This window comes from Macaca mulatta, chromosome 3 (genome assembly GCF_049350105.2).
Source record: "Macaca mulatta isolate MMU2019108-1 chromosome 3, T2T-MMU8v2.0, whole genome shotgun sequence".
NCBI classification, from domain to species: domain Eukaryota; kingdom Metazoa; phylum Chordata; class Mammalia; order Primates; family Cercopithecidae; genus Macaca; species Macaca mulatta.
The window spans coordinates 142,765,434-142,778,342 of NC_133408.1; the positions used below are offsets into that span (position 1 = coordinate 142,765,434).

Below are 12,909 nucleotides of genomic sequence, written 5' to 3' on the forward strand. Positions count from 1 at the left end.
GGGCACATTGAGCTAATTCCCGCAGTGGTAGAAAGAGTATCTCAGAGCTCTGAGAGACAGAAATGAAGAATATAGGGAGTGTGAGGGATCAGAAGGCAATACTTAGTTTTCCTAGAAAACTAGGTTCAGGCTCTGAGTATCTTCATGTGGCTCAAAAAAAAAAAAAAATTTGAATTTCTAAAATATATTTTTCCTGAATCTTAATGATGAAATGTAAATATCTTCATCTCTATTTCTCCAAGATAGATTTCTATGAAAATATAGAATCAAAAGGTATATATTAAAGATCTTCATACATATTTCAAAACTGTTTTCCTAAAAAGTATTATCAATGTATAATCTCATCCCAAATGGATAAATGCTCAGAGAGCTCAGGAGACAAGCTTGGGCTAGAGACAGCCTGAGAGTCACAGCTCCAAGTGGTTGAAGTCATTGAGGTGTTTTCAATTGTACGTGGTAGAGGCCCAGCAAATATTTGCTGACAGAATGTCCTAGCGTACCCCCCTCAGCTGACCACTCTTGTTGTTTCCCAAGAAAAAAGGCTGGCTGGTGTCAAGAGCCTCATCTGTTCAAAAAATTAAGTTACTTGTTTAACTTGAATTGAACGTAGAATCCAGCAGTCTTTAAGCTGGACGTGTGAATCTCGAAGAGCCCACAAAGACTTTCAAAGGATTACACCGGTACGAATAGTATAAAGGTGTCCACTTTCAGATCCTCACCATTCCTACGCAAGTTGGCCCTCCATATCCATGGCTCCTGCATCCACAGATTCAAATCAACCACAGATCAAAAACATTTGGAAAAAAGTTTCATCTGCACGAAACACATACAGAATGTTTCTTCTTGTCATTATTCCCTAAATGATACAGTATACCATCTACTTACATAGTGTTTACATTGTATTAGATATAAGTAATCTAAAGATTATTTAAAGTATACAAGAGGATGTGTATAGGTTCTATACAAATGCTATGCCACTTTTTATCAAGAATTTGAAAATTCTTGAATGTCAGTCTCCAAGGAAGGTCTTGGAACCAATGCCTCATGGATACTGAGAGATTTTTTTTTTGAGATGGAGTCTCGCTCTGTCGCCCACGCTGGAGTGCAGTGGCGCAATCTCAGCTCACTGCAAGCTCCGCTTCCCAGGTTCCCGCCATCCTCCTGCCTCAGCCTCCTGAGTAGCTGCGACTACAGGTGCCTGCCACCATGCCCAGCTAAATTTTTTTTGTATTTTTAGAGACAGGGCTTTGCCATGTTAGCCAAGATGGTCTCGATATCCTGACCTCATGATCCGCCCCCCTCGGCCTCCCAAAGTGCTGGGATTACAGGTGTGAATCACCGCGCCCGGCCAGGATTACTGTATTCTTTACTAAAATTGATCTGCCTGAGGACACAGTTTGCTATTTTCTTTTCCTACTTTTCTCTTTCACAATGGCTCTTTCTCCCACTCTAGAAAATAAAGCCCTCTATCACATCCATCTGGAATCTTACTATAAAGAAAACCGAAGCAGAGAGATTTGAAAATGTTCTCAGTCACCCAGTTAACAATTGGTGAAGCCTAGGCAATCTTTTTTATTTTTATTTATTTATTTATTTTTTCCTGTAGAGACAGTCTCTCACTATGTTGCCCAGGCTAGTTTCAAACTCCTGGCCTCAAGCAATCCTCCTGCCTCAGACTGCCAAAATGCTGGAATTACAGTCATAAGCCATCACGCGGGGCCCAGGAAATTCTTACAAATACAAAATAATCCCTGCATCTTGCTTTAGGTTTCAAGTAACAAACTCAACTTAATATGTACTTTATTAGCTCCTACAAGAAATTCAAAGGTAGATGAGGCCTGAGTGTAGGTTTAATCCAGTGGCTTACTAATGTCACTAGGGCCTGGTTTCTTTCCATTTCCTCAATTGGCCTTTTGTGGAATCCACTTCATGCTAAAATTCTCTCTCCTTGTGGCCACACAGGTAATTGCCAATGTTCCCAGGACTAAGTGCTTCCCCATTAACATCCAGAGAGGGTATATCCAACCAGCATCCTGATCTAAATCAGCTTGGATTATATATTGCCCTCCCCCATGACCCTATACCTTCCACCTTCCTGTGGTCACAAACATCATGGCCAGGGAAACTAAATGCACTAGTTGTTGTGAGACAGTCGGGGTCCAACCCCAGAAACGGGGATAGACAGTTTTCTTGAAGCAAATGGGCTAGGTGAGGGAAGAGACAGCGTATAGAATAAGAATGGAGGAAATACTAGGAAAAGGGAAGTAGATGCTGCGTAGGTAACTTGTAAATGCTCAGTAGATATCTGCTCCTGGACAACATGGGAAAGGAAGAAGAAAAGGGGGTAGTTACAGAAGGGTTGAGATCCACTTACTGAGTGATGCTGTTGTGATCTACATCTTTTCAAAGACTGCTTTGAGATCCAACTTCATCTGACTCCCCTTATATGAACAAGCCAAGTATGGCAGATTATATTTTCCACAATGGCCATGACAGTATCTCCCATCCTCCATGCTCTTTTTGCAATGTGACTTTGTTATGCCTCCCATCATGAAATGGGTTCCATGTTCTCTCTCCTTGAATCTAAGTGAAATAATGTTGACTTCCAAACCTAGATCATAAATAATGATATAACTTCTATCTGGTTCTCTCTGGGGACATTTGGTCTTAGAAATCAGCTACCATACTGTGAGGAAGTCTAAGCAGCCCATGGGCAGGTCCAGATGAAGAGGAACCAAGCCTACTGGTTCACAGACCTGGCTGAACTCCCAGCCAACAGCTAGCACCAACTTGCTAGGCACGCAAAAGAAGATATCATCTTAAAAGTGGATCTTCCACCCCCTGCAAAACCTTGTCAAAATTTCAAATTTTTAAGCAAACTAAGTGATTCCTGTTGTTGTAAGCCATTAAGTGCTTTAAGTGGTTGTATGTCACATGGCAATAGATAACTGATACACCAAACAAACAGAAAATGACTATACAGCCAAATCAAAGGTGTCATTCCATCCATCCCTAGCTACATACATTCTGAGAAAAAAACACCCAGCCATGACTTTCACTGTAGATTTTTAAATTTCAAACATGTATAAACAATAGTATAGGGAACACCTACGTACCTATCACCCAGTTTCAACAATTATTATTCTGTGATTTTTGTATCATCTATATATCTACCCATTTCCCCCACCTATTCTCAATTATAATTTAAGGTAAAATTTACATGATTTCAAATGCATAAATCTTATTGGTATAATTTTGATAATGAAAATACCCACACCCCAGGTGTGGTTTCTTTCCAACTCTCCAGAAAGTTCTCATGTCCCTGTCCAGTTAATCCTCCTGTAGCACTCAGAGTCCAGTCGAGAGACAGAAATCACACCTGTATTTTGAATAAAGAACACTTATTCTATCTCATAAATACATTCTAATAAAGAAAGCAATTCAAAGAATTACTAGCTAGTAAAAAGTGAATAACTACTAAGAGAGAGCAAAGAAAACACTAAAGGACATGTTGTGGCACAGACAGAGTACCCAAAGATGAAATAACCTTGGAAGGAGGGCAGCCACCTCCCCAAGGCTGAGATTCAGAGAATGTAGAGTGTGGCTGAGGTGTAGTGGGAAAGTCCATTAGGTTGTCTTGAGACAGAGACAGTTCTCAGCCATGACGGGCCAAGGTTTGGTGAACAGGAGTCCAGCAGCTCACACTAGTGAGCAGACACCCCCTGCTGGGGTGCAATGGGCTGAGGCTGGTGAGCAAAACTTGCTGAAGAGTGGGCACCACTGGGTGCACCACACACATGCTCTTGGCAGCTGTGTCACGTGAACAAGAAGAGAGGAAGCACATAGGAATCAGGAAGTGAAGCCCCATCTCCCTCCAGGGTCCCTTCAGCACCGACAAGCCTTAACATAATGCTAGTCCAAAGCAATGCCAAGGTCTAGATCATGGCACTGGTCCAGCTTCTAGGTGTCAAGGGCTACTTTTCTCCTCCTCAATATTTTTGCAGTATTATAATCAGCTGTCTAGTTTTATGGGGAAAAAAATTTTAGACTTTAACTAAAATTGCACTGAATGTATAGATTTTCTGGGAAGACATTACATGCTGTTATTTTCCCATTCATAAACATGGCAGAGCACTTCATTTCTTTAGGTCACCTTAAACATCTTTTGATAAAATTTTATAAATTCCTCCCAAAAGGTCTTTCACATCTTGGCCTAAGAAACCTTTTATTTTTTGTGGCTATTAAGAATGTAATTTTTAAAAGCTACTATTAAAAACTTTGGTTCTAGTGAATTGAAATGCAATTGATTTTTTAATATTCAGTGGAAGAATTCTGTGAGGTTTTTTGTTTTTTTTTTTTTTTTTTTGAGATGGAGTTTCGCTCTCGTTGCCCAGGCTGGAGTGCAATGGCGCCATCTTGGCTCACCGCAACCTCCACCTCCTGGGTTCAAGAGATTCCTCTGCTCAGCGACCCGAGTAGCTGGGATTACAGACATGCACCACCACACCCGGCTAATTTTGTATTTTTAGTAGAGATGAAGTTTCTCCATGTTGGGCAGGCTAGTCTTGAACTCCCAACCTCAGGTGATCTGCCAACCGTGGCCTCCCAAGGATTTTTTTTTTTTTTTTGGTCTACTCTTTCACTGTGGATGTAATGGGATAGTCAGAAACTGAAAATACTAGCGGCCGGGCGCGGTGGCTCAAGCCTGTAATCCCAGCACTTTGGGAGGCTAAGTCGGGCGGATCACGAGGTCAGGAGATCGAGAACATCCTGGCTAACACGGTGAAACCCCGTCTCTACTAAAAATACAAAAAAAAAACTAGCCGGGCGAGGTGGCGGGCGCCTGTAGTCCCAGCTACTCGGCAGGCTGAGGCAGGAGAATGGCGTAAACCCGGGGGACGGAGCTTGCAGTGAGCTGAGATCCGGCCACTGCACTCCAGCCTGGGCGACAGAGCGAGACTCCGTCTCAAAAAAAAAAAAAAAAAAGAAACTGAAAATACTAGGAAATGTAGGACTGTTTATATTGAGAGCCCATTTGACAACTGAGGATTGAATCTAAAGTGACACAAGTCAGTTTAATTGTGTGTTCTTCCTTTAAATAATGTTCATTTCTCAGGGGTAAGCACGGATTGCTGGATATTTGAGTTTTACTAGGGGTAGGTGTTTGTCACATCAACAGGACAAGGGAGAAACAAGGGAGAAATCGTATTTGAAAGTGATCATAATGATGGTGACATTTTAAAAACATGTCTACAAATGATATTTCTTACATAAAGAGGTGGGGTTTAATTCTTCTCCTCTTGAATATGGGTTAGTCTTAATAATCCACTTGTAATAAAGAGAATACAGGGAAAGTGATGTCGAGTAACTTCCAGGGCTAGGTTATAAAAGGAGATTTTACTTGGCTTTGTCTCTTGGACACCTGTTTTGGGACCCAGCCTCCACGCTGTGAGGAAGCTCAGGCCACACGGAAAGGTTACACATAGATGTTCTAGCTGCCAGCCTCAGGAGAGGTCCTCATCAACAGCCAGCATCAACTGCCAGGCATGTAAGTAAGGAAGCCTTCAAGATGATTTTAACTTCAGCCACTCTGACATGTAAGTGCATGAGAGATCTCAAGCAATAACATTCTGTCAACTCCCATAACTGTGGGAGGCAATAATAAAATGAATACTGTTACTTTAAATCACTAAATGTTTAGGTAATAGACATCTACAACAATGATGAACCAAGGAATCTAAGATGGGTAAAGAGAGAAATGAGGACATGAGAGTAATATTTGATAGTGCAAAGAATGAAATGGTGGTTTGAGTCAGTTGAAGAAGTGCTAGTGTAGAAGCTCCAATGTGAGTGTGCTAGAAAATGAGGAGACAAATGGATGAAGACATGGAGATTTCGAAGATGGTACAGCAATTTAGGATAAAATGGTTAAGAGTATGATCATAGAAGTAAATGACTGAGGAATGGTGAAAGCAAAGATAACTGGAAGAAAGGTCAAGGATGTGAATGGAACATCCCTGTGAATACTGAGGCCACAAGAACAATGACAGGAGTAGAGGGAAAGGAAGATGGTGAGCCAGATGCTAATGCTACCAACAAAACACAGAGATTGGTACATAATGAAGAGAGTGAGTGCTAAATCCGACGTTATGAACTACAAAGAAGCTGAGACTTTAGAAAAAGGAGGGAAGATATGTACTTTGGAAGTGGAAATGGGGTGCCAAGGAAGACATCTAACCTATCTCTAGATCTGAGGTTAACTGAGGAGTGAAACAAGACAGTCTCCATAGGATTGCATTTCTGAGTAGGATGTGGAAAGTCACCATGGTCCAATGACCCTGCTATAACAACTAGAAAAAAACGGATACATTACAAAAATCACATTTAAAAAAGATATTGGAGAGCCATGGAATTCCAGAGGAAGGAAAATTTTCTGAAGTGAGCTGACAATGCACAGCTGTTTATTTTCCCTGAGGACATGTGCAGTTCTGGGTAGGAAAGAGGACAGGGCTGGGCCCAGACAGAGGAAGTCTACAAATGGGAAGAGAAATCAATAGGCTTAAGGTGGTGGCACGGGGCTAACACGAGATTAGAAACTTGAGGCGCCCCAAGTGTGGCCACTGTCTCCCATAAGGCAGTGAGTTATGGGAGTGTTCACACAGGAGGCTGAGGAGCTAGAACATCAACTCCTACAAGGCAGACAGAGCCCTTCATAATCTCAGGGAAGGAAGAGGAAGCCTGCCTCAAACATACAGCCAGCATAACCTTCAATGTACTTGCCAGATTTTAAAGTTGAGGGCTGCTCCATCTGGGAAGTGAGGAGGGCCTCTGCCCAGCAGCCGCACCGTCTGAGAAGTGAGGAGCGCCCCTGCCCAGCTGCTCCACCATCTGAGAAGTGAGGAGGGCCTCTGACCGGTGGCCGCATGGTCTGGGACGTGAGGAACGCCTTTGCCGGCCACCCCACCTTCTGAGAAATGAGGAGCGCCTCTCCCTGGCTGCCCCACCACCTGGGAAGTGAGGAGCGCCTCTGCCCTGCCGCCTCTCTGGGAAATGAGGCGCGCCTCTCCCTGGCCGCCCCACCCTCTGGGCAGTGAGGAGGCCTCTGCCAGGCCGCCCCACTATCTGGGAAATGGCACCGTCTGGGAAGTGAGGAGCGCCTCTGCCCAGCTGCTGGACTGTCTGGGAAGTGAGGAGCACCTTTGCCCAGCCGCTGTGCAACCCTCCAAGTGTGAAGTGGCGGGCTTGTGTGTGATTTTCATGCCTTCCTCAAGTTTGCATTTTAAATTAAAAGTTTTAAATTGGGGAATATATATACAGAATATGTAGAATATTTTATATAAATATATATTCTATGTAGAATATATATTATATATAGAATATATATTAAATAGAACATATCTTATATATTATATATTTATATAAATTATATACAATTATATACATATATAATTATATACATAATATATAATTATATATTATATAAACATATATAATATATAATTATAAAATTTATATAATATATAATTATATATTATATAAACATATATTTACATAATTATAAAATTTATATAATTATATAATATATAATATAAATATAATTATGTATATAATTATATAATATATAAGTTGTATAATATATATTCTATATTATATTCCCCAATTGTTACATATATTATATATAATATATAATACAGAATATATATTATATACATATTATATATAATTATATATAACATATATAATAAAGTTGAGGGCCTAGAAGGAAAACTAAAGAGCTAAGCTCAAATACCTCTGAAGAGCAAAACCAAATCTCACAATCTGTCAGTCTGAGGAGACAGAGACTAGCTAGCTTCTCAATCAAAAGCCCAGAAGAGCTATGTCTGAGGAACAGGGATGAACCAGATGTAAACTGAATCCAAATAAATCCATAGTCCAACCTCAACAGAGCTCAATCCCTTCCTGGACTGAGGTCATGAGCTCTGCACCCTATAGAGAGGAAAGGATGAACCTTTGCTAGCAAAAGAGTATATCATCTGGAGCTTCTATTGTTCTTTTCTCACACAATGTCCAATAAAAATAAGAAATTACTAGATATGTACAAAGGCAGGAAAATGTCTTGAATTACCAACAGAAGAAAATAAGCAATAGAAGCAGACCCACAAATGATCTGGATGTTCAAGTTAACAAACAATGATTTCACTTTATGTATTTATCTTATTTATTTTTTTTAGAGACACAGTCTCACTCCATCACCCAGGCTGGAGTATAATGGTGTGATCCCAGCTTACTGCAACCTCTGCCTCCTGGTTTCAAGCGATTCTCATGCCTCAGCCTCCTGAATGGCTGGAATTACAGGCATGCACCACCACACCTGGCAAATTATTGTATTTTTAGTAGAGACAGGGTTTCAGCAGGTCTCGAACTCCTGGCCTCAAGTGATCCACCCACCTTGGCCTCCAAAAGTGCTAGAATTACAGACATGAGCAACAAACAATACTTTTAAAATAACAACCATCAACATGTGTGTTAATCCATTTTGCACTGCTATAAAGAAATACCTGAGGCTGGGTAATTTATAAGAAAAGAGTTGTATGTGGCTCAGGGTTCTGCAGGGTGTACAAGAAGCATGGTGCCAGCATCTGCTCGGCTTCTGGTGAAGGCCTCAGGATGCTTTTACTCATTGCAGAAGGCAAAGGAAGCCTGCATGTCACATGGCAAGAGAAGGAGTAAGAGAAACAGCTGGAGGGAGGCTCTTTTAAACAACCAGCTCTTGGGTGAACTAATAGAGGGAGAACTCACTCATTATCACAGGGGAGAGCACAAAGCCATTCTTGAGAGATCTGCCCACCTGACTCAAATACCTCCCACTGGGCCCCACCTCCAACACTGGGGATCAAATTTCAACAGATTTGGAGGGAACAAATAAAGAAAACAGAAAAAGGCAAAATGAATGAAAAGATGCATAATTCTAATAATCAGAATTTATTTAAAAATCAAATTGTCATTCTAGAACTGAAAAACATGTCTAAAATTAAGATTTCATTTGATGTATTTAAGAGTAGACTGGACACAGCATAAAACAAAATTAGCAAACTTGAAAACCACCAATGAAAAAGATCCAAACTTGAGCTCAAAAAGAAGAAAAGAATGGGGAAAAAGCAGAAATCAAAAGAGGCGTGTAGAACAAGGTAAAAAAAAAAATAAAAGCTAACATATTTACGGTTGGAGTTCCAAAAGGAAAAGAGAGAACTGAATAGAAGCACTATTTGAAAAGAACCAAGAATTTTCTAAAACGGATGAAAAATATCTATCAACAGATTCAGTAAGCCCAGGGAACCAAGCAGGATTGTTTAAAATTTTTTTTAATTTTTTATTTTTTTAGAGATAGGGTCTTGCTCCATCACTCAGGCTGGAATGCAGTGGTGCAATCGTAGTTCACTGTAGCCTCAAATTCCTGGGCTCAAGCGATCCTCTTATCTCAGCCTCATAAGTGGTGGGGACTACAGGTGTGAGCCACTATGATCAGCTAGCTTTTTTTTTTTTTTTTTAATTTTTGTACACACAGGGTCTCACTATGTCACCAAGGCTTGTCTTGAACTCCTGGCCTCAAGAAATCCATCTGCCTTCGGTTCTCACAGTGCTGGCATTACAGGCATGAGCCACCAAGCCAGGCCTGAATTTTTTAAAAATCAGTCTCTATTCAAGAGATTTGCAGGAAAATGATGTTGTAGGTAGACAATCAGGTTTTGTTTAGGACAGGCAGATGAAATTCAGAAGAGGTTAAATATACAGGGAAAATTTTAATGAAAGGTTATTTATGTATTCCAAAGCTTGCAGAAGATGAGTTTTTAGAAAAGTATAAAACCTGCCAGGCATGGTGGGTCACACCTGTAATCCCAGCACTTTGGGAGGCTGAGCCAGGTGGATCACCTGAGGTTAGGAGTTCGAGACCAGCCTGACCAACATGGTGAAACCCTATCTCGACCAAAAACACAAAAATTAGCTGAGCATGATGACAGGTGCCTGTAGTCCCAGCTACTTGGAAGGCTGAAGCAGGAGAATCGCTTGAACCCAGGAGGTGGATGTTGCAGTGAGCCGAGATGGCGCCACTGCACTCTAGCCTGGACGACAGAGCAAGACTCCATCTCAAAAAAGAAAAAAAAAAAAAAGTATAAAACCCATCTGGGAAATTGAGTCAGATGAATAAATGTACAGACAGAATAGATATGAGGCAGAATGGAATTCATCTTGATAGTCTCTTAGGAGAAATAGGTAATGAGTTTAAGGTGGGTGTGTGGGGCCCAGAAGACTGCTCCCTTGTTCTTGCTGCTAGTGTGGTAGCAGAGGTGAGTGAAGGACTTCTCAGGAGAATATGATCTTAGACAATGGGGAATGCATATAAGGGCCTCCTCTCTGGGTGCAGAACAATGTGGCAAGCCAGGAGCGCTCTCACCCAGAGGGGGAACTGGGGACTGCCTCATTGCAGCTTTGTGATGTTATAGTAACTGGCAGGCTAGATGAGAAGAGGCCACCATTTCCTTGATGTACCCTCAACTCAAGTCTGTTTCTTCCACCTGCTGCACCGCCATATCACAGACTGAATCACCACTCAGAATGGCCGCACCCTGAATTGTAAATATAAACATTCCACTTTCTGACCCCCACCTCCTATGTTTCCAGCTCCCTCATTTAATTACTCCCTCTACTTCTCTTCACTCACCTCTTAGGAGTCTCCATTTTCTGTACATATATCAGTATCATATCCTTTTCTCATTTCCCACTGAGTCCTTAGAGTCCTTGGCCCATCACTTCAGATACTCAGGAGCTTAGCTCCCTAACCTACTGCCTTTCTATTCTATTAACATATGCCTGGCAAATTCCTATCCCAGACGAAGTCAACTTGGTTATCTCTGTACCTACATCTGGTTTACTGACTGCTACTTGACAAAAATCACACAACCGGGAAGATGGGTACCATTCTCCCTACATATTTTCAAGCACAATTGTATAGAGGTACAACATGAAACTCACTATAATAAATTAAAACAATACAGCTATGGGTAGAGCAAAAAGTTAGAATTCCCCGTTTCCTCCCCCAAAACCATTCCACAAGACATCTGTTATTAACAATTTGGCATAGGTTCTATGCATGCACTATTGTCTTAAAGATAGATACACACACATATATGTACACATAAACACATATACAACATACATGAAATCAGATAGCTAGAGCAGAATGGACAGTTGCTAAGCAACTTGCACTTTTTCTTTTTTACTTAATAATATGTGTTGGGAGCCAGCCATATGGTGTATGCCTGTAGTCCTAGCTACTTGGGAGGCTGAGGTGGGAGGATGGCTTGAGCCCAGGAGTTTGAGGCTGCAGCGAGCTAGGATGGAGCCACTACACTCTAGCCTGGGTGGCAGACCAACACCCCGTGTCTCGATAATAATAATATGTCTTGGAGGGCATTTCTTCTTAGTAGGTACAGATATACTTTATTCTACATAATACCTCATTCGCTTAGTCACTCTAGGTCATTTACTACTTCTACTATGAAACAAAGTTATAATGAACATCCTTGTACATCCTTCTGAACACATGTGCAAGTATTTCTCTAAAGTAGATCCCTAGAAGTGGAAATGCTTGGTTAAAGGGTACATGTATTTAACATTTTAATAAATATTTCTCAATTGCCATCCAAAAAGGAGACGGGGGTCTCTACCAAATTGCCCTCCCAACCGCCTAGGATCGTTACTACCCTCAGCTGGGACCTCCTTTTTCCTTCCCTAGACATCTCTCTTCCTCATTCCCCGCATAGCGTATCTTTGCTCGAACCTCCTACTGCACCAACAGCCCCATCCCCACTCAAACACGCACATTCTTGGAAAATATCTCATCAACTATTTGTAGAGAAAAAAAGAGGTCAACAAAGGCAAACGTTCTCAGCTTCCAACCCCCAAAAACCTACAAAACCTAGTATCTATCCCTTCCTGTCTTCCTTCCCTCCTATTACAATGGGGGTGGAAGGGTAGCCCTTCCTGTTGTCTAAAGGCAATCCCGGTTGAGAGGGTCCTTACCTTCACAAAGGGCTGACTACACTGACCAAAGGTATCAGCTTCCACTCTCCCCTCAGCTAACCTCCATCTATTTTCTGCACTCACGGCTCCATGGAAACCTCAGGCTCACCTTGGGCAGAATCCAGGTCCTTATCTTAGGTGACTAGAGCCTACTCCCTACTTCTGACAACACTCTTCATAATGACAGTCTGCTGATTTTCCTCCTCAGCCTCTCTGGCATTTCTTTCTCACTCCTCCACTCCTCAGGCACTTCTTGTTCAAACCTTAAAAGCTGAGTTTGGGGTTTCCGATCTGGGCCTTGTGCTCATTTCCCCTGGGAGATGTGACCCATTCCCCACTTGCAGCTACCATCACCCTCTGTCTTCTCTCTGATCAGCATCTTCAGCCCAGATCGCCTACAAGTCCGAGTTTGACTTCACTTTCTCGCATTCCGCCCCGCCTTCTCCCTCCTCCCTCAACTCCTAAACCTAGTCCCTCCTCCGAGACGTCTTCCCTGACTCCTCCCCCTTCTAATTCCCCACCGTCGGTCCGTGTCCGCCGCCACGCGTGTCCAGTACCTCGCAGACCTGAGGAATATAGTTCTCCTTGAAGTAGTTCTTCAGCCTCGGGTTGGCATTGCGTAGGGAGGCCATGGCCCAAGGCCTGACGGAGAAGCTGCGCTGGTACCCTCCCCGCGCTGGGACTAGGAGCCGGGTGCGTGCGGGCGTTGTCCTGGCAACCAGGGGGCGGGGCTGGACGCGGCACCGCCCCTCGCTCCGCTGCCCGGGGCAGGAGGGAGGGAGGCTTGCTTCATGCCACAGGAGAAGCGACGGGAAGCTCGGCTCCGGG

General features: G+C 42.5%; 1 protein-coding gene across 1 annotated transcript in view; it reads right to left on the reverse strand.

The window, feature by feature from the left end:
• FBXL13 (F-box and leucine rich repeat protein 13) overlaps positions 1–12,776 on the reverse strand; it is a 272,579-nt gene extending 259,803 nt beyond the window's left edge. Inside the window, exon 1 of the mRNA XM_015134552.3 lies at positions 12,639–12,776. Coding sequence (XP_014990038.3) covers positions 12,639–12,713 — 75 coding nt within the window. The 5' untranslated portion in view covers positions 12,714–12,776. The remainder of the gene's footprint in view (positions 1–12,638) is intronic.
• Positions 12,777–12,909: the final 133 nt, after the last annotated feature.